A 22,900-nucleotide genomic window follows, 5' to 3' on the forward strand; every position below is an offset into this window, starting at 1 on the left:
GAACTGGCCTCCTACCTATTCTATCCCTTGCCTCTGATCTTCAATTCACAAGAACTTTAACTACTTAAACCTTTTTCCTACTTAGAAGCAGAAATGCCTCCTTCTCACACTCCACTAAACTCCATACCAGCCTTGTGCCCCAGAACTTATCCTTCTCTTGCCTGACTCTAACATTTCCTCCTTGAACAAACATGCTTTCTCCTCCCCTCGTTCTTCCCCTAACTGGAAAGAAAGCCGGCTCTAAAGCAAACAGTCCCACATGCTGCCTTTCCTGAGCCTACAGCTGAGCTCCACACCCCTATAATCTGGGTGTTCATCTCTGGGAACAAGATGGACTGAACTCATGATTTCCCTGGTAATGCTGAAAGCTCCATACGGACCAAACTCATCTTTCAGCTGTTTCTCAATTGCTAGGATCCAGCAAACAGGAAGGCATCTACAGAAGCCTACAGAAACAGCAAAGGAATCCAAGACGGTCCTTTCCCATGTCAGGCCATCAGAGGGAACCTACGTTAACTTAGTTTTATTAAGCAGCTTTACAAATGCACCTGTAAGCTATCAAGAAAGATTACAGAAAATACCAAGTCATTCTAACCTCCTTCAATTCTGATGGCAAAGGCAATAAATAATCTTCATAACAACCAAGAAAAATACTCTTTTCCTGACATGCTTTCACGAGGCCTACTCTTATTAAATTCACTGTTTCCTAAGTATTTCCAATGCTCTACTCTCCTACTCTGTATTTGGAAAAGAACTTTACCCTCAAGTCCAGCAGTCCAAGCCTGTGGAAGCTTAACTTCTGTGCCCAATGAATTACCATTATTCAAGTCAACAAATTTACAACACACAGACAGTAAGCAAAAACAAGTCCAAATTCTGGTCACCATGGCATCCAGCTGGCTGATACTCTGTCAGAGGCCACAGCAACTATTCCCTCCCTCATCTCTGGACTATGAAGTTCGCTGTGAGGGTGACGTCAGATGAGCATCAGGGTTAGGTGTTTGAGGACACAGAAAAGCTCTAAGGTGCTGCTAGCACTCTGAGGCTGAGGTGGCTGTACGGTGTGGGCTTGCTAATGAAGTACGGATACCCAGGGTCCTACTGGGCTCTCACTGGAAGCCTGCCACCACTGTACATGCTAGATTATTCTATGACCAGACAGACACTCTTCAGAAAGCAGATGCGGAGAAAAAAATAAAGAAAGAACAACTCTGTGGCTCTGGTGAAACTCACCTGGTCTCTTGTCTCAGCTTCCTGAATCTGAATTCCTTGCAACTGTTTTTCATAATTGGAACACATATCACAACGTCTACCAAGCTTATTTCCAGCATTATGTACCTGAAGGGCACCAAAATTACCACTTATCAGGCAAAACAAAATAATTCTATGTCTCATACTCAAGGATCAAACGCTTCAGAGATTGACGGAAAGGAATTGCAATACAGAGTCAGGTTCTAAAAGTCAAAACCTTTAGTACAGGTATGGCAGAAAACAAGGAACACAACTTAGCACCAAGGGCCACAAAACACCACATTTGGAGAACACACAAAGCAAGAGGTGCTACAATGCACTCAGGGCTATCTAACCAGCAGGAAGAAGAAAAGAAAGGCACTGCCAGTCCCAGCCCCAGGGACACACTGGCCATGAAGGCAGTAAGCAGCATGTTCTTCACATGTCCTGCATGGCTCAGGACAGGTTATGTAGGTTTGGCAGGCTGCCCCACTTACTCACTGAGCGCTTCTTTAAAGAGAAAGAGCCCTGAGGAAGGGAAAGCACGAATGTTGAAAAACCCAGATTCCAACCCAGGCTTGCTCCATCTCTCTGAGCCGGTTTCTTTCCCCGTCACTGGGAAGAGTTGTGGCCTGACTACCTCGCTGGGATCATAAAGCTCAAAGAGATGAGGTGTGTGAAAGGGCTGGGAGACCTGTAAAGCAGTGTGCAAACACCTGACCTTCTAAGTTTGGAAATACTTTGAGAAGGACTATCTCACTACGCCTCTGTTTTCATCTCCCATGTCAACCCACTCTGCGTCAGGCACCGACCCACTTCTGCAACTTAGAGCTAAAGGAAGCCTGAGTGAACGGAAAGTTCACACTCAGCTCTCTGCCTGTGGCCTGTTAACAGCGCTGGCCAGCCAGCTCCTGTGACAGCCGACAGGCACACAGGGACAGCATGCTGGACCAGGGGTGCCATGTGCTAGCATGCACTTGCTCACAGCCCACGCCGCCCTCCTGCAGGAGCTGTGCACGCCAGAGTGAGCGGAGAGCATGCTGTGGCGGCACACCTCCGCACCCCCACAAACACACAGGTGCAGCCGGAGCAGCCTGGGTCTCAAGGTCATCCTCACTATACAGTAAGCAACGAGAGCAGAAGAGACAAGGTAGAACAGCTCACCTCTTTCTGCAGCAGGTTCCATTCCGTCTCGCTCACTAAGCGGTAGCCACTGGGAGACACGTAAGCACTCTCCACGCCCTGGGTGACGCTGGAGAGGAGGGACGCGGTCTCCTCCTGCTCAGGCGTCATCGCCTTGATTGCGCTCTCTTGATCTTTGGTTAACATAAACCCACTGGGTGTCTGCAGTGATCCAAGGGAGGCAGTATCAAAGTTCTCAGACACAGAATCCGCCCCAACCAGGGGTCCAAAATCCGACTCATCCAAGTTTCCGGCAGATTTTGCTTTGTAGTTATAGCCTAAAGCTTTGGATTGCAAGGAGCCTGATGTTCCCAAGCTATCTGTAGACTGAGCTCTGCGGAGCCCATCTTTAAACATGTCGTTGTCACATCTACTGAACGGATCTCCAGATGGTAACAGCAAGTCTGCGTCCAAGGAATGGACTGACCCATGGGTGCTGTCTAAATGCTCCTGAAATGTGAAAATATATATATTTCAAGTCAGAGAACTTCTTGAACCCCCAAAGCAAAGATCTGCCTGCCTCAGCTTCCAACTGCTGAGATTAAAGGTGTTCACCGCCGCCACCTGGCCTATACTGTCACACATAATCTATTTGCTGCCTTTATGTAATCACTGAACAACCATTTATCAAATACATCTCTTCTGTATGTTGGGCACTACTCACGCACAGGCTAGATGCGTGAACAAAACACAACTTCTGACTGTAAGGTGCACACTGTGTCTTGAGAATTTAATCAAGTGAACAGGCTCTGCAATAACCGTGCACGTCAGCGAGAACGCCATGTGCTGGGATTAAGGCGGAAACATCGGCGAGTGATGAGTTGGCAAACATCCCATGCAATTCAGTATTAGGAACGGTAAGTGTGAAGTGCCAGTTGAAGACCCAAGTACAAACATTCACCAGGCAGACAGACGGACACAGAAGTCTTTGGACAGACAATGGCAAGTAACCACTGTCAAAAGATAACCCGACCCACTTTTAATCCCAGCACACGGGAGGAAGCAGCAGGAAGATCTCTGTGAATTCCAAACTAGCCTGGTCCATGCAGCAAGTTAGAGAACAGCCAGGGCTGGAGAGAGAAAAAGTCTGTCTCCCCCAACAAACAGGAAAGTAACTAAGGTGTAACAGCAGATCCTACAGTGAGAGTCACAGAGGGCGGTCACGGGCAGTGTGAGTGGGAGACTGCAGTGACTGCAGGACGGACAAAGGGAGGCGTAGAAAGCAGGGCTCATCCTGTGCAGCCAAGTTTCAAGCAAGGCATCGCATTAAATGCAGAGCACGAAGAAGGCAAAAATACAGGGAACATCACATGACTCCATCTGCGGGAACGCCCGGAACACAGACAAAGCAGACTGCCCGCCAGAGGCTGGGGAAGAGGCACGGGATCTCTCCTTTGGAGGGTGACAGAAATGTTTTCAAACTACGCAGAGCCGGCAAGTGCACACCCTGAGCATTAACGGCCCAGGGGCTGCACCCTTGAAACTGCTGATTGCATATACACGATTTATGCGTTCGTTCTTATCAACTGGGAGAGCTGTACAAGAGGCACATGCAGACTAGTGCTACTGCACAATGCAATTACACAGCGAGGGAGTAAAACGAGGAGAGGCCAGGCAGGGGAATCTCTGAGTTCAAGACCAGCCTAGACTGTTCTACAGAATGAGTTTCACACCAGCCAGGGCTCACAAAGAAACTGTCTTGGGGAGAGAAAAAAAAAAAAAATCAACAAGGGTCAGTATGATGGCTCTGCTTATTGTAACTGGACAACCCAAGTTCAATCCCCAGGAAACACACGACAGAAAGACAGAACCGACCCATGACCTTGTCCTCTAACTTCTAGACGCATGCTGTAGTGAGTAAACACACACACAGTGTCAAAAGTTAAAGAACAAGGAAAAATGTAAGGAGTTTTTTTGAAATTATATTCAATTTAAATCACTATTCTTGGGCTGGAGGGATGGCTCAGCACTGCTCCTGGTTCCCATCACCTCAGTGGAGGCCACAACACTCATAACTCCCGTTCCAGGGGACCAGGCCCTCTCTGACCTCTGCAGGTCCTGTAACTCCCGCTCCAGGGACCAGGCCCTCTCTGACCTCTGCAGGTCCTGCAAACAGGCAGAACATGTGCATACATTCGGGCACACACACACAAAATGACAACTTTATTTTTAAATTAATCAATTACTTATTTATTTAAATCTTCTGTGCACTGGTGTTTTACCTGCATGTATGTATGCGCAGGTCAGGTCCCCTGGAGCTGGAGTTGCAGACAGTTGTGAGCTGCCATGTGGAACTTGACCCTGGATTCTCTGGAAGAGCAGCCAGGGCTCTCAATTGCTGAGCCTTCTCTTCTGTCTTTATTGTAAGACAGAGCTGTGCCCCTCTTTGTGAGACAGGCTCTCACTGTGTAGCTTTAACTGACTCTGAACTCACTAGGACGCGTCTACCCCAGCCCAAAGGTGTTGTGCTACCACGCTGGACCTACTTCTTGTTTTAAAAATCCTCTTTCGGACGAACCAGAGGAGACTGCGGATGCACCAGTTGCTTTCATTGGTCCTTACTTTCAAGCGTTTTAAAACTGTTATCTGCTATAATAAGAACTTGATTATTTTTGTGTTGATTTCTCTTTCTTGCCTTTCAAATATTTTCACTCATTTAAAATTCAAATTGCTGGGAAAACAAACCTAGTTTAAGTAAGCTCATGATGGCAAATGTCCCAAATAACAACAAAACTGGACCAAAAAGCCATTGTGTGAGCTTACAAAATGAAAATAAACTAAAAAGAAAACTTGCAACATCCGGGCTCAAGAGAGGACTCAACCGTTAAGAGCACAGGCTTCTCTTCCAGAGGACAGTGCACACACAGGCACATAGGCAGACATGGTACACAGGTATACACCCACACATACAAAGTAATATGAAAAATACATTTACTATGATCCCGTGTATTGTAGTGACATGGAGACAGTAGGGAACAGGGAGAGCAGCTGTGACGGCTACCTACAGAACTACGCGGTTACCACCTTAGCAACAGCCCGTTTCACACGTTGCTCCACCAATGTGCCATGCTCACATGCTCCGCCCCAGGTGAACAGTAAACGCAAAAACAGAAGACTGTTCTGTAGTCTTTCTAATTCTTGATTCCATAATACTGACATTATCTTAAAAGTTAATGTCTTTAAACTCAGCTTTTCTTAAGAACTTATATAAGATACATTACAATAGTTTTTGTGCAAGGAATATTACCTACAATAACATTACAGCATTAGTTAATAAAAACATTCACAGCAGGAAAAAAACATAAGCAATTTGGTAAGTGGTATGTCAATCATGTTCACCCTGTCACTTCATCGGGGCTTTGGCCTCTTGGAGTCCTTATTGACGAGGCTGAGACTATGCATCCTCGCACGAGCTACTGCCTGCCTGGGGACAGTCACCACGTGTAAACTGCATAATCTCAAATCCATAGCACACTATTTCCTTTCTCTAGTTTCCACACACATTATCTCCCCAGATCCCCCAGAACAGGGCACCCCAAACCACTAAGGTCAATGCCTGTGGCCAAAGGCTGCCAGTCCTGCCCCCCTCCTGCCTGCGAGACCCGACAGCTCTCTCTTCCAGGAGAACCATGAGCTGGGGTGCACATCAACCAACGGTACAATACTTGCTTACAACATGTGAGGCCTGAGAGGGAAAAGACAGAAAAAGGCAGCAGCAAACTGTTCACACTGTCAGTCACCTCCTCAACTGAGACCTGGCCACAGAGTAATCAGGAATTAGCCAAAGGCATTACGGTGCATTCATATTAAAATCCTAATAAATAGGCTAAAACCTTACGGGTACCAAAGCCTTAAAGCAGATGTAAGCAAAGAGGAGCATTCATAAACATGTAGTTACAATGTAGAGTGAGCACAAAGCACCGGTCAGGCACAATGCCGCACGCCTGTGACCCCAGCACATGGAACAGGGCTAGAAAGCTGCAAAGCACCGGTCAGGCACAATGCCGCGCGCCTGTAACCCCAGCACATGGAACAGGGGTAGAAAGCTGCAAAGCACCGGTCAGGCACAATGCCGCGCGCCTGCGACCCCAGCACATGGAACAGGGCTAGAAAGCTGCAAAGCACCAGTCAGGCACAATGCCGCGCGCCTGCAACCCCAGCACATGGAACAGGGGTAGAAGGCTCAGAAGCTCAGGGCCAGCCTGGCCTACAGAAAGGTCTGTCTCAAACAAAATAAAGGAAAAAGAAAAAGAAGACCAAGCAAATCAAATGGAAACATATTTATGTTGTCTTTGGAAAAGAACACAGAAAAAGGAGAACGATACATGCCAGAACATTAGAGACAGAGGTCACTGGGGGGTCGGAACAGTTCTTTTTATATGTACGGCCCTTCCTGTACTTCACAGATGCTCCATAATATTTTCCTATTACTTTCATAGTAAAAAAGAAAAAAGAAGCATATTTTAAGTACCAAAATAAAGATGACATAAGGGTTCAAGAATATTAAATGTTCTTAGCAATAAATCTGTGTCTCCAAAGCATGTTAATTTTACCACCCAAACAAAATTATCATGACCTGAACACAGAATAATTATATTTAACACCAACAATGTCTGAAAGTAGAAATGCATGTACATGTACACACACACACACACACACACACACACACACACACGGGGTGGGGGGGTCTACTATACACACTGAACTAGAATCTCATGTATGCTGCTCAAGCACTCTGCCACTGAGCCACCTCCCACAGCACAGAGTCTGCCATGTAATTTACAGGCTGAGAAAAAATAGGCATGGTATGAGAAAGCTACTAAAAACAGAAACAAAAATTAGAGAAACACTTCTTTATAAATCACAATTCTCCTTTCCTGTTTTCTAAACATCCTGGTAGATTACTGCATGATGCAAATGCCATGTAATATCTGGCTGAACACAAAGATATAGACGTTCTCCTGGGAGTCTAAGTATTAAAAATTGCAGAGCAAAGTCAGCCAAGCAGCTATTCCTGTGTGCTTCAAAACAAATGAAAAACACGCACAAAAGCAACAGTCATAATTTTCAGTGTCTGCTAGAATTAAAAAAAAAAAAAATCTTTTCTAATGTCAAACTATTAATATAGATGAAAATATAAGCCACCAGGAACTGTACTGCACACAGCTCAAAATAAATCTGCAAACTAAACAAAAACAAGATAGCTATTAGGGAATTTATTCAATGTGGCTGCAATTTGCTCACCAGCTGGGAAGGGAGAGGAAAGTCAGGGATGTGTATGCTCGAACCCCTCACCTTTCCAAAGCTGGAAGCCACACACAGACCTACCACATAAGCAAGCACCGACTACTGAGCCATAACTATCCTAATGAGTATGAAATCTGGAGCAACAGAAATGACATTTAAAAAAGACTGATGACATTAGAAAAGACTTACAAGCATGGACCACAAGAGGCCAAGTCTAATTGTAATGAAGAGAGAACAGAGTTTGTAAAACTAGAAGGGCCTGCTGTATGTTCTTGTGGAACGGATACAATTTGCCCTTGTTCATTCAAATGCTGGTATCTCTACCCCAATATCTGGTTTCAATCCGGACACTGCATTGTGATGCTTATTCTAAGCATCACCTGTCTCAAGTTTGTGTAAACATGCCACCACTTGCTCCCTGTATTGTCAATAAAACAACCAGCCAATGCTGTGCAATGGAGAAAATAGGGTGGGACATCCTGGTCCAGAGGGGAGGAGAAAGAAGTGAGTGGGAGGAGCTGGAGAGCAGAGATCAGTAGGAGAGGAGCTGGAACCAGGAGAGATGAACAGGACCTAAGATATGACTGAAAGCAAGTATAATGTGGGAAATCTGAATAGGAGGAAGCTATGCAAGCTTGGAAGTTTAGGATGGAGTAATCATTGCCCAGCATTGTGCTCTAGGTTAACTAAATGCATCCTAGTCTCTGTGTGGTGATTTGCGCATACAGCTGGTTCAAGAATAACCACTGTTTAACCCAAAGATAAATCAATATTAATAACCCACAACAAGGGCCATCCAAATGGGAAAAGAGGGGCATTAATTTTGATCTCAAAGGCACTAGGGATAGAAGTACTTCATTTGTTAAAGAGGGACTGTCAGCCTGCGCAGTGACGGATGGACAGGAGAATTTCAATAGAAGAAGGCAAGCATTCCACATGAAGGACCAGCATGTGAGGTGGAGAGCTTGGCACAAGAGAAAGACCAATATGGCCATTAGGAGACTCTTTCTGGCCCAGAGAGATAGGTCAGTGGGTAAAGGCACTTGCCACCAAGCCCAAAGACCTAAGTTCAATTGCCAGGTCCCACAAGATGAGAGGGAAAACCAGTCCTCTGACCTCCACATGTATGCTGAGGCTGGCCTCATGCCAAGATGTGTGTGTGTTATTTTAAATGACAAGCCAGAGTTATTTGTGAAGTGGAGCCTTCGATTCAAAAAAATGTTCCCGCCAGTGCATTTTCCTGTGGACAAGCTTGTGGGATATTTTATGAATTAACTGATGTAAAAAGGGCCCAATCCACTATGGACTGTGTCACCCCTGGGAAGATAGTCCTGGGTGTGTAAGAAAGCAAGCAGAACAATCCATGAGGAGCAAGCCAGGAGCCACATTCCTCCACAGCCTCTGCATGAGTTCCAGGTACCCAGTTCCTGCCCTGAGCTATGGATGTAACATGGTTTTGTGTTGGTCCCAGGTGTGGGACGTGAGGCTGATTCAGATGGTCACAGCAGCAGACTGCCTCATGCGAGCTCTGAGAGGGGCTCTTACCCAGCTGCAGAAAGTCTAAATCTGAGGACTCTGGAGAGAGACTAAATGCCGGAGCCCAGAGAGTGGAGCTGAGAGTTGTTGTTGTTGTTTGTTTTGTTTTTTTAGGTACTACAACACTGAGTTCCTGCTCTGACTTCCCTCCATGACGGAGTGTGACCTGAAAATTATAAACTAAAACCTGCTTTCTCCCCAAGCTGCGTTTGGTCATGGTGCTTAACCGCAACAATCGATGCGCTCTTCAACATACGAGGTAGCTGACGGATGTAGAAATAAACTAAAAATTATGACATTATGTATAAAAGTTTTTTGAGATATTTTGAGATGTGGGCTCCAGAAAGCCTCTCATCTTAGGCTCTCCAACCCAGCACACGGAATAACTAAAGTCATAAATTCACTATACCTCTTCATTTGATAACGGGGCTGAAGATTCTTCTTGAGTTAAAGCACAGACTACTGGGATTTTTACTTCTTCTTCAGTATCTGTTTTATTGTTATCTTTTCCCTTATTTAGCCTTTGTTGTTCATCCTCCTCCTAAAAGGAAGAAAAAGCATTATTCAGCCACCCAGGTAATCCGTATGTGTCATAGTTTTTCCACCAATCAAAACAAGAGCAGAGATCATTACAAGAACTGAAAACCGGACACAAGATTATTTGTTCTGTAATCAGTATAGAAGGCCTCTGATCAAGACAAACCACTTAATTTCTATAAGCACAAAGTAAGAAAATCAGAAAGCAACTTTTTTTTTTTTTTTTTTTTGAGAAAGGGTGTTGTGGATGTAACATGGTTTGTGTTGGTCCCAGGGGTGGGACGTGGGGCTGACTCAGATGGTCACAGCAGCAGACTGTGTGCCTCATGCCGGCTCTGAGGGGGGCTCTTTCCCAGCTGCAGAGAGTTTAAATCTGAGGACTCTGGAGAGAGACTAAATGCCAGAGCCCAGAGAGTGGAGCTGAGAGAACGAACAAGGCTGCTGCTTCCCCCTGCGGCTCCTGGTTGCTGCTGTGAGACGAGAAGTTGGGGATCTCCTGAAACGAGGATTGCACTGGCTCCAAGGAACCCGAGAACCCTGACCAGCAGGAAGCAGCAGAGAGAACTGCGGCCCATATCCCACTAACCCTTTCTCCTCCTACCTGGGGTGTTGGGACTGGGGTAGAGTATGGAGAAAGATATAAAAGAGAGTTTTAAAAGTACAACAACAAAAGGGTTTCTCAGCCTTGGCTGTCCTGGACTTGCTCTGTAGACCCGCTGACCTCAAACTCACATCAATCCACCTGCCTCTGCCTCTAAGAGTGCTGGGAGTAAAGGCGTGTGCCACAGCACCAAGTCAAAAATAACTTTAAGAAAGCACACTATACAAAAAGTAAGGCAAACAAAAGAAAAGCTATTCCCTGCTTCAGATACTCCAAAGCAAAAAACCCACACAGAACAATTCTATTTTACTACAGAAGACAGGAATAGGTATTCTGACATCACTCCCATTGAAAACATGGACAAATCCTGGTACTAACAATGGGAGCTGCAATCCCAGTAACCCAGAGGCTGAGGGAGGGGCACAAGTTCAAGGCCAGGTCGGGCTATATAGTGAGACCCTATCTCTTAATAAAACTAAAACAAAAGAGAGTAAGACGGGAAGAAAGGGGAGGGAAAGATAAAAAATACAAAAAGCTGATCAGAGACCTGTAATGATTCCCACAGTAAAGGTGAATCTACTTTGGCTGTAGAAGGAGGAACAAACATTGCACACAGTCCACACAGAATTCTGCAGAAGAAAAGCACAGCTGGCTTCACTGAAGGGAGCCAGCAAAGGGAACCCAAAGAACGTAACTGCTAGAGCTGAACCTTGAAAGACAGCAAGGTGAGTCTGGCCCCTGAGTTGGAGAGGAGCACTTCATGAGCACAGAGGCCCAGCAAAGCGAAGGGCTGAGGAGACTGACAACCCACCCTGCTGTCAACAGCTGTTCTGGGACACTTCACTGTCACCCACTTGTGATGCTGGAGTCAAGGCTATGGGCCTTGCTACTGCCAGGCAGATGCTGCCCGACTGTACGACGTCTCTAACCCTTGCTCATTTTATTCTTTTTTTTTTTTTTAATACATATGTGCATTCCAGCCAACTTGAAGAAAATAGAAAAGATAGTCCTTGAAAAAAAAATCTACCATTCCAGGAAAAACATGGAAGGGCAAGCAGTTTACAGCAAATGAGCAAAATGTTTGCCCTGACTGAGGTCTCGGGCAGGCGCTGTGTCTCACAAGCCTCATGTGAGATGAGGATGGTGGTTAACAGTACCTACTCTGCTGGGACTACCCAGATATGGTGGTGTGTGCCAGTGGTCGTGGCCACTTAGGGGACAGATGGTCCGGAGGGTCACAGGCTCAGGAGTTCAAGACCAGCCTGGGCAACAAGGGAGCCAGTGATTTTATTCTTAATGTCACTTTGAGAAAACAGTCACAAAGCATCTTGTTCTAGCTTCCGTTATCCTCCAGCATACAATACAATACAGCGGGGAGCACTCCTATTAACAGTAAGATACAGCAGGGAGCACTCCTATACAAAGGAACCTGAGAAATGGCTCAGCATCTCAGGCCTCTTGCTATTGCGGAGTACCTAAGCTTGGTTCCAACACCCACATCAGGAAGTTCACAACCTGTAACTCCAAGGGATCTGATGGCCCCTGTGCCAAAGTGCACTAAAGTGAACAACCCCCCCACACACACACAAACACACATACGATTAGAAAGAAAAAATGAGAAGCTATTCACCTGATCTCTCTTCTTGAGCTCCTCAACCTGCCGAAGCTGTTCAGAAGTGAGCACAGCCTCCATGCGCTGCATGTCTCTCATGAGCAGACGCTGAGACTCCAGGAACTGGTCATTGGCCTTCTGCCACGTGTGTTTCAGCTGGTTGTGTTGCTGCCGTTCTTGCTCCAAGAGATGGCAAACTGTTCGGGAACCCCAGTCAAAAGCCCGGCATTTTAACATAGGCAGCGTCTGGCCAGCCTTCTAGTCTGTGTGCTTGCCTCATGACCGACCCCAACAAGCAACCTAACCTGGATGCAACCGTCCCACAGCACCCTCTAGAGCAGTCACCCCAACTATGCCCATAACAACGGACAAACAACCTCTGTGATTCCTAAGTTTTAGAAAACCCAAATTAAATTTTTTAAATGTTAGGCTTTCTTTACTGCAGAATTTAGAGCTTAAGGGTTTAATTGTCTCCATGTTCTCTAGGGGCGGAAACATGATAGCCCAAATGCAAACTTATTACTGAGCAAACATCCTGCTTTGAAAGCCTTCAAAGGCTCCCTTACAACTCACCTGGGAAAGCCAGACCTCTCTGTTTACAGTCTCTGTGACCTGGCCACGTCCACCATCCTGTACCACCCTTTGTCCAGTGTCTCCTGCAAACTAATTTGCTGAACTAGCAGGAAGGGTGGGAGACGGGGGAACGAGACTGATTCACTATGCAGCCAAGAACGTCTCCATGTGCCGTCACACCTGATGAACCACTTGGCTTACACTCTCTCAGCTGCATCCACAGCTCTGTGTTCTGTGTGTGCGCCAATACTTCAAAAAACACTGAAAACTTGACTTCAGAAAGCAACAACAGCAAAATATATATATATATATATATATATATATATATATATATATATACATATACATATATATATATAAAGTAAATTTTAAAGCCAAGTATGATAGCACACGCCTGTAATCTCAGCACTTGGGAGGCAGAGGCAGGTGGATCTCTGTGAGTTTGAGACCAGCCTGGTCTACAAAGTGTGTCCAGGACAGCCAGGGCTACATAGAGAAACCCTTTCAAAAAAAAACCAACAACAGCAATAATGAATAATAATAAAACTTTAAACCAACACTTGAGCGTCACGTGACTTCTTTCAGCTGTTATAGTAGCCTAGGTCTGCAGTCCCAGCTAATAGGGAGCTTGAGAGTTCAAGAACAGCCTGGCAACCTCTGCCTCCAAAACTGGTTTTTAATGTACTCGCACTTGTTTCTTTGGTTTTTCAAGACATGATTTCTCTGCCTGCCTCTGCCTCCAAGTGCTGGGATTAAAGGTGTGTGCCACCACAGCCTGGTTAAGAAATTACTTTTTTTACCTCCTCATTTTAATGGATCTTACTTGTTTCATATATATTAGGAAGGTTTGATAATCTCAATGATGTAAGCTATTTTCGGAAAGGTTGAAACACTAATTTTAAATTAACTTTAATCAAACTAAAACATCTCCTTCTTTTGGCCACCCACTGACAGTACAGGTGTCTTTCTGACTCCAAAAGCACATCTGTCCCTAAGGGCCAGAGCCTGCTCAGGAGTCAGTATGTTTTCAAACATTTTATGTAACAATTCTCTAGGCATCTGTTATTGCAGTTTTCGACTATTTGGGAAGGAAAGCCAGCTCCTACACAGTCCTAAATTGTTCCCTCTCTATTATCCACAGCACTGAAGAATTTACTGTAGAATTCTACCACCACAGACCAAATCCTGTATACTAAAGTACGTTTCTAATAAAATTTCAAATAGACTTTATCTATTTGTATAAGAAAATAGTAAGAGGAGGCTGAGGATATAGTTTAGAAGCATTTGCCTCTTTAACTCTTTTTTTAAAGTTACAACTTTATTTTCACTATCTCCTAGCTGAATTTCAGTATTTCCTTCTACTGTACTATTATGAAATGTAGACCAACAGAAATCACAACTGTTTTCCTATTTGGGGGCGGTTGCTACAGATGTCTTTGGGGGCACAGGGGAACAGGGTCTCTACCCTGCATGAGATTCCAGCTGACAGGTGGCAACTGAAGGCGACCTTGGACTTCTGGCTCTCCTGCCTTTAGACCCTGTGTTTGGCTTACAGGCGTGTGTCGCCAATCTTAGCCCTACTCACCTATGTACATCATGACCTCAATTACAGCTGCTGAATATGTTCCTACACCTTTTTACTTGACATGTCAAAAAAGCAGCATTTATCACTGTGTATCTCAACTATTCAGTTTTGTAATACTCTCTTTTTCTTTTGTTTTGTTTGCTTCCTTTTTTGTTTTTTTGTTTTTTTAAGAGAGGCTCAGAGTTTGAAAGAGAATAAGACTTACAGGAGAGTTCATTTATAAAGAGGAAGGGAAGGGGGAAATGATGAAATTATATTATGATCTCAAAAAATAAAAAATAAGGGGGCTGGAGAGATGGCTCAGGGGTTAAGAGCACTGGTCTGCTCTTCCAGAGGCCCTGAGTTCGATTCCCAGCACCCACATGGTGGCTCATAAACATCTATAATGAAATCTGGCATGCAGGCAGAATACTGTATATGTAATATATAAATAAAATAGAATTTTTTTAAAGATAAAAATTTCAAAATATTTTATTTTACATTTTCAATTATGTATATAAGGGTATGATATATGCACATGAGCTGCGGTGCCTGCACCAGTCTGAAGAAAGCACTGGAGACCATGGGGCAGGAGCTGTAGGCAATAGAGTTGCCCAGGAAATCTCTGCAGATGGCCTCTGCAAAACCAGTAGCGCTCCTAAATGCTGACCCACCTCTCCAACTCGGGTTTAGTTTTTTTGGTTTCTTTGCTTTCGTTTTTTGAGACAGAAACACTTAGCCAAGCTGGTCTCAAACCAAATCAAATGATGATTCCTCTACTTAAGCTTCTCAAGTGTTAAGATGATAGGCGTAAGTCACACAGCCGAGCCCGGTTACTTTAAGTTAACTTTTTGGTTTGTTTGTGGAAATACAGAGCTCACCTGTACATCACACTGCTATTTCATTAGCAAAATCAAAATTGTCCCTTAGAAATCAGTATACTACATGAGAGCCTCTTACCCAATTCCCACTTTTACCAATTCACTTCCCTCTAAATGGCTATGCAGACTGAAGTACTTCAGGCAGAAAATGTCTAACCCCATTGCTTTTCTGCCCAGAGCTCACACCCTGAGCGAGGACTGTAGTGGTGGAAGGAGAGGTTACTGACAACCCAAACTCCTTTAGCAGCTTTCACAAGGGCTTTCAAACCGACTATGAAGCTCAGACTGAATCACTAGCATGCTGCATGGGTGGTTTAGGATTTGTTGTTGGTATTAATCAATTGCAAAAGGAACTTTTACTCGCCTGCCTCAGTTGTTGTCTCAGAGGACTACTGCCTCCCTCTGGTAACCTAGGCCTAGTGCTGAAAGCCGTCTCCATACAATCTAACCGAGACCGTTTTCTGTCTATGCGACTTCCTGCCGGATAAGCTCACCCTTCCTTGTTCCTACTGAGCTCTGGGCTGGCTGGTTCAACTCAGCTGTTCTGGCTCACTCTCCTCTCCCAGCTGACCTAGTCAACCTGGCTTCTCTCTCAGACCTGGAATTGCTCTGCTTGGCCTCAAATTATCACCAGCAATCTGCTCTAATCTCCTGGGTCCTTCTCATTCTCTGGTTCATTCAGTCTTCACCTGAGTTTTCTATCTGCAACCTGTCTCTCTATTCCTGTCCCAGTAACTGTTTTCTCTCTCTCTATCCTCCCTCTCCCCCCCTCTCTCCCCCTTAAGAAGCTTCCCTTTCCTCTCCTCCTGAGAGCTGGGCGTATCCTATTCTGTCAGCCTTTCCCTGGTTCATCACTGTTTCTGCCACTCATTTAGACATCACTTTCAAACATGGATGCTTCTTTCTACAAACTAACTTTCCAAACTTCATTGTTTGGGATTAAAGGGGTGTACTACCACACCTGAATCTAAGCTTTTCTTTACCTGAAACCTGCTCTGTACCAGGCTGGCCTTGAACTCAGATCTGCTGGCCTCTGTCTCCTGGATTAAAGGCGTGTTTGTATTCCAGCCAGATCACACAGACCTAGAAGGTCTTTGTATGTGCTCTCTTGCCAGAGCAGCCGTGTTCTGAATTAACATTCCTCTACCATCAAAATGAATTTCAGTTACATACTTCACTTGGCATAAAGTAAAAATGTACACAACATACATTCATTTACCTTCATGTAATTCCTTCCTCAGTTTCTCGGCATCTTCCTGTAGGACAGACTTCTGAGTGTTCAGAACAGCCACGTACATCTCCAGGTCTGTCCTACACGACTTCTCGGCCTCCAGGTAGTGATTCAGTTCCTTAACCTGAAAGCACAGACCTCAGCTCTACAACCCCAGTAGGCCATAAGGTAAACACCAATGGCTGTGCTTTAAACTTCTGAATATGATACAAATTAGAAAGCAACAGAATTGACAGATGCTAGCCATAAATCTCTTAGGTAAAAATTATACATAATTCTTTTATACCATGATCTTTAAAAGGCTCTTCTAATTTGTATTTACAGAGCAATGCAAGTAAATGCTTGTTTGTTCTCCTTCTCAGCAACACAATTATAATTTGCTTCTTGTGTGCATACAGAAGTGCACATTTGGATGCGAATGCAGATATATACATGGATGCACAAAGCACATATGTGTGCAAATCAGACAACTACAGGTGCCATCCCTTAGGCACCACTCCCTGGGGTTCTGTTTTTCAGACAGGGCCTACCCCTGACCTGGGGCTTCCCTAGTGGGTTAGGGTGGCTAGCCAGCAGGCCCAGGCACCTCAGAGCACCATCTCCCTAGTGCTGGACTTCGAGTACACCCACCACACACATTTTCCCTACAGGTTCCATGTGACTTCTTCCCCAGCTCTCTATTTTATTATAAATGACTTGTGAGCACAGTGTTGTGCCCACTTTTATGACCTTACTTTAAGAAGTTGAGATACAAAAGGAAAAGATAACTATATTATAAAAATACATTACAGTGAATCTGGAAACAAGACGTTTCCACATGCAGTACCCAAAGCATTTGCAAATCCTAATCTGAATGTGGCTCGTAACAGTCAAAGGCAGCACTCTACCTGCTCCCCTTCTTTTATTTAGCGCTTACATTCTTTGCACCTCTTCTTCTCAGGGTTACTCTCAAACATTTCTGTTTAGAGAGACTGTGTGTGTGTGTGGTGTGTGTGTGCGTGTGCTCACATGCAGGTAAAAACAACACTTCTCCTTTCCACTTGGATAGCAGAGACCAAACACAGGCCATCAGGCTTGAAGACAGGCACCTTTATCTGCCATGTGACCTTACAAGCTCATTTAGCACAGTGAACCCAGACTCATGCACAAGACAAGTGCCAGCACCTGCTTCTCACCTACACCTCCAGTCTCTTTTCTATTTTAATGATTTTTTTCTAACTTTATGTGCACTAGTGTTCTGTCTGAGGGCGTCAGATCTCCTGAAACTGGAGTTACACACAGTTGTGAGCTGCCATGTGGGTGCTGGGACTTGAACTTGGGTCTTCTGAAAGAGCTACCAGAGCTCTCAACTGCTGAGCCATCTCTCCAGACCCCTAATCTCTTTTCTTTCATTACTGAAGAATTTTCTCAGTGTAGAGCACTTGCCTAGCATACTTCAATGAGGTCCTAGGTTCATTTCTACCACTAAACACAGACATAAAAATTTTAACAGCCCATTACTATTTCCACTTTTTTGTTTGTTTGGTTTGGCTTATCTTTACTTTTTTTTTTTTTTTCGAGACAGGGTTTCTCTGTGTTTCTCTGTGTCCCAGACTAACTTTGTAGACCAGGCTGGCCTCGAACTCACAGCAAACTGCCCGCCTTTGCTTCCCAAGTGCTGGGATCACAGGCATGCAGTCAGCTTTTGGTGTGGCTTTTTAAAGGCAGCATCCCATGTAATTCAGGCTGCCCCAACTGTACAATGGAGTTGACGATGACCTTGAACTTCAGAACCTCTTGCCTTTACTTCCCAGAGGGTTCCTATTGTGAGACATCAGTCAGCATGCTCAGCTTATGCAGTGCTGAGGACCAAACCCACGGCCTAAGCCTGAGCCACATCCCAGGCATGCAGTGTGGACAGCTAACAGAAGGTGCATCCTCTCTACAAGATCTTCTAGATGAGGCTCCACGATGAATCAGAGCACTGGAAGTCTTCCTGAGGACCCAGGTTGGATTCCCAGCACACATATGACTGCTCACGACTGTCTGTAACTCCAGGGGATCTGACAACTTCACACAGACATGAATGTAGACAGAACCCTGGACATAAAATTTAAAAAACTGAAAAATAAAAATAAAAGATCTCCTAGAACTAAGACAAGGTAAGGGTCAACTCTAAACAGCTTCTTTTCCTAGGTAAGAAAACTAAGGCTAGGGGGCTGCAGAGATGGCTCAATGATTAAAAGCACTGAATGATCTTCTAAAGGACCCGGGTTCCGTTCCCAGCATGGCAGTTCACAACTGTGTGTAACTCCAAGATATGACACCCTCACACTGACACACATGCAGGTGAACACCAATGCGCAAGAAAGAAAAGAGAGAAAGAGAGAGATAGAGAGAAAACTAAGGCTAGATATGTAGCTCATTTGTCACAGTGCTTGGCCTAAGCCCTGGGTCTGATCTCCAAAGCCACATAAAATAGGCATAAAATACATAGCAAGTTCAAGGTCAGTCCGGGGTACATGAAACCCTCTCTTATAAAAATAAACCAATAAAGATGACTCGTTAAGCACAGTGGCTCTCGCCTCTAATCCCAGCACTCAGGGAGGCAGAGGCAGGTGGACCTCTGAGAGTTTGAGGCCAGCCTGGTCTACAAAGCGAGTCCAGGACAGCCAAGGCTACACAGAAAAACCCTGTGTCAGAAGAGAAAGGAGAAGGAAGGAAGGAAGGGAGGGAGGGAGGGAGGGAAAGAAAGAGAAAGAGAGAAAGAAAGAGAGAGAAAGAAAGAAAGGAAGGAAGGAAGGAAGGAAGGAAGGAAGGAAGGAAGGAAGGAAGGAAGGAAGGAAGGAAGGAAAGAAAGAGAGAGAGAGAAAGAGAGAAAGGGGTGAAATTAAAATTGAGTTTCACTTGGATAAAATGAGTAACTGAACACATGATTCGTTCATGATTAGGCATCACTGTAAAAGGAACTTTTATTCACCTGATCCAATTGTTGTCTGAGAGGATTACTGCCTCCTTCTGCTAACCTAGGCCTAGTCCTGGAAGCTTCTAGCGTCCATACAATCTGACCTAGGCCTAGAATGTTTTCTGTCTCTGAGACTTACTGCTGAATGAGCTCATCCTTACTTGTTCTTTCTGAGCTCATAGCTGGCTGGTTCAACTCAGCTGTTCTGGCTCACTCTCCTCTCCCAGCTGACCTATTCAATCTGGCTTTTCTCTCAGCTCCTGAACTGCTCTGCTTGGCCTGAAACTAACTATAGCAATCTGCTCTAACCTTCCAGCTACTTATTCTCTTGCTCATTCTGTCTTCACCTGTGTTCTCTCTGCAACCTGCCTCTCTATTCCTGTCCCAGTAAAACTGTTTCTCTCTCTCTCTCTCTCTCTCTCTCTCTCTCTCTCTCACTGACCCTCTGTAGTGTCCCTTTCCTCTCTCTTCCCTTGAGAGTTGCCATATCCTGTTCTGTCAAGTCTTTCCCTGATTCATCACTGTTTCTACCACTCAGTTAGACATCACTTTCAAACATGGGTGCTTCCTTCTACAAACTAACTTTCCTTCATTGTTTGGGATTAAAGGTGTGCACCACCATGCCTGGACCTAAGCTCTTCTTTACCTGAAACCTGCTCTACACCAGGCTGGCCTTGAACTCTGATCTGCTGGCCTTTGTCTCCTGGATTAAAGGCATGTTTGTATTCCAGCTGGATCACACAAACCTAGAAGATCTTTGGATATGATCTCTCACCAGCTGGTTCACAAAGAGGGTCTTTGGATGTGATCTCTTGCCAGAGCAGCCATGTTCTGAATTAAAATTCAACTTCCCCCTTTTACACATCATCACTGAGGGTTTAAATAATCAAAGGCAAATTACCACAGAGTAGGTTTGTTTTCATTTTGTCTTTCTGAATGTAAAAGAAATCAGATTCTTAAGCTGCATGACTAAACGATCTCCCACCCCTGCTTCTTGAGCGGCCCTAACTTTGGCCCTGGCACGGGGGCAGATGGAGAACAGCAGCTCACAACCTTTGAGGCCTCCAGCTCTTTAATCTTGTCTTCGGCATCTGTCAGTTTATCTTTCAAAGCTGCAATTTCCTTCTCCATGGGCATCACGACGGAACGAAGCTTTTCAGCATCCTCTTGGGCCTACGGTTACAAAGAATGACATGCAACAACGCACTAACCGACGGCTTTTCCGAGGGACTTTGGTCTAACCCTTCGTTAAAAGTCAGCACAGCAACTGTAACTCACTCTTCATCAGCATTCACAAAATAACAATGCTTATTCTCTTCAAATTTTTTCTTTGAATTTTTGTTAGCATGCATTTATTATATTTATAATATAATATATTATATTATATTCATTATAAAATAACGGGCTTCAAAACTACATTTCATTCCAGTTTATCATGTACTTGAGCGCATTAACACCAGCCACCACTCACTCCGTTTCATTCTCCTCACTCATTTGCCCTCCTCCTTTATCCACACAGTCCCTCCTTGTCTTTTATGAAAACACATACACACTAAATTCCACATGAGATGAGGTAGTGCAGTATTTATTTGCCTTTCTGAGTACAGCTTGTTTGGCTGGTGACATTTGGGCCTACATTCAGCAAATAACGTGTATTCTTCTTCAGAGCAGAATAAAGTTCAGCTGTGAGGACAAGGCTCAGCACTTTGGAGCACGCACTGCTCTTCCAGAGGACCCAAGCTGAGTCCTAGCATCCACATTAGGTTGCTGACAACTGCATCTAACTCCAACTCCCAGAATCGATTCTAGTTTTAAGTAGATTACTACTGTGAATGACAAGACATAATTATGGTTTTCCTAAATATTTCACTCAGAATTTAACAATAAGTAGAAAAACAGATTCACTGTAACATATCTGACTTCTTCACTGAGCACTCAATTCTAAAAGCTCTCACATCTACAAGGCAGCATGAAGAGCTGGTGCACCCTCAGGAGGTAGAAGGAGCCTGCTGTGGTCGACACATTAAGTCCATATCAGCCAGAGCCAGAGGGTGATTCCATCTCAAAAAGCAAAACAACACACACACTTAGTGCCAGCACTCAGGAGGCAGAGGCAGGTGGATCTCTGTGAGTCTGAAGCCAGCCTGTTAACAGAGCGAGTTCCAGGCTGTCTTATAAACTGTGAGGCACAAAATAAAGAAGTAAACAAAAAGAATGAAGTTCCTGTTACTAATGAAAATTAACTTTTTTTTTTTACCTAATGTAAATGAGCCAAACTTATCCTAAATTGCTCAGAATAAAGAAATAACATATATTGAGTAGTGTAAAGACTATTGCCCCTGCCCCATCCCCCCAAAATTTAAGGTCTTCAGAGTCACTTCATTTTCTATTCCTTACAAAATCTTTTTATTTTGTGTTGAACTAAATTGTTTGGAAAAGACACATTAGCTTAAAACATCTCCACAGTCAAGGCTTGTTTGGGATGCTTATTGAGGTTTCTCTATAAAGATTAGCAGGTGAAGGAAGAAAGAAAAGCATGTATCTTATTTACTAATGCAAAATACCTCATAACTTCCAGTGCTGTGTAGCATATGAACAAACTTTTAAAGAGCCCATTGAAAGCAGCACTAAATAGAGCCAGCCAGTGAGAGGGGCCAGCGGGTAAGAGCACAAGCTTGCATTCCTGATGAGCAGAGTTCAAACCCCAGAATGCAGTGGGAGACAACTGACTCCCTAAAGTTTCTCTCTGAGCTCCACATGCATGTCTGAACACATACACACACACAATAATAATAAACAGAAAGGTCATTAAAATCAAAAGAAAAGTTGAAAAGCTGTTATGGCCAAGCCAAGCCTATAATGTATGACTGCAGGACTAACTGTAGCATAGTTTCCTAGATGGAAGTCTCAGGCAGGAAGGAAAATGAAAGGGGAGGACACTGGGTGAAAACTAACAGTTTCAACATCAAGTATGAAGCTTTGTTAACAGCGATGAATCGGCATGAGTTTGTTAACTCTAACAAGTATAACGTAATATATGGTAATTAAGAAGACTGGGCATGGAGTATACTGAAACGGTACAATGTTCATAATAAGACTTTGGACTGGAGATGTGGCTCAGAAGTTAAGAGCACGCACTGCCACAGAGGCCCCAGCAGCTCCTCAGCCTCCATCAGGCAGCTCACACCACTGTAACTAGCCTCTTCTCTCGGGCTCCTGTGGGCACCTGCATTCACATCTACAATTCACATACAAACAATGAAAAAAATTTTTACAAACTTTTCTCAGAAAAGAAGATAAAGTGGATGGAGAAAAGGAATGGGACCTGGGGGTTGGAGGTAAATGTGACCAAGATACAGTGTACACATGTATGAACCTGTCAAAGACTGAATAAAAAACTTGTACAAATGCTTTTGGTTTCTCCAGACACGGTTTCCAGACAACCTTGGCTGTCCTGGAACTCACTCTGTAGACCAGGCTGACGCAGAACTCACAGGCCTTCAGACAGCCTTCTTAAATCCACCTGCCTCTGCCTCTGCCTCTGCCTCTGCCTCTGCCTCTGCCTCCCCGAGTGCTGGGATTAAATGTGTGCACCACCACCACCACCCAGCTCAAAGATAAATCTCTAAAAAAAAAAACAAAAAACAAATAACCCATCTCCAAGACATTCTAGTGCCAACAGTGGCACAAATGTTGGGAAAAAACTTACTATTTTCTGCAAAAGTGACTCTTACTGACATACTGCTGTACCCATAGGACAGT

At 44.5% G+C, this 22,900-nt stretch overlaps 1 protein-coding gene across 1 annotated transcript in view; it reads right to left on the minus strand.

Moving 5' to 3' along the window:
• The window catches only part of Rabep1 (rabaptin, RAB GTPase binding effector protein 1), a gene marked incomplete in the record, with an annotated part of 80,499 nt that overhangs the window by 16,363 nt on the left and 41,236 nt on the right, over positions 1 to 22,900 (minus strand). Inside the window, 6 exon segments of the mRNA XM_055594185.1 lie at positions 1,234 to 1,338; positions 2,395 to 2,862; positions 9,605 to 9,736; positions 11,964 to 12,142; positions 16,183 to 16,318; positions 20,192 to 20,311. Of these exon segments, the coding sequence (XP_055450160.1) occupies positions 1,234 to 1,338; positions 2,395 to 2,862; positions 9,605 to 9,736; positions 11,964 to 12,142; positions 16,183 to 16,318; positions 20,192 to 20,311 (1,140 nt within the window).

This window comes from Psammomys obesus, unplaced genomic scaffold (assembly GCF_907164565.1).
Source record: "Psammomys obesus unplaced genomic scaffold, mPsaObe1.curated_primary_1811, whole genome shotgun sequence".
Classification (NCBI taxonomy): Eukaryota; Metazoa; Chordata; class Mammalia; order Rodentia; family Muridae; genus Psammomys; species Psammomys obesus.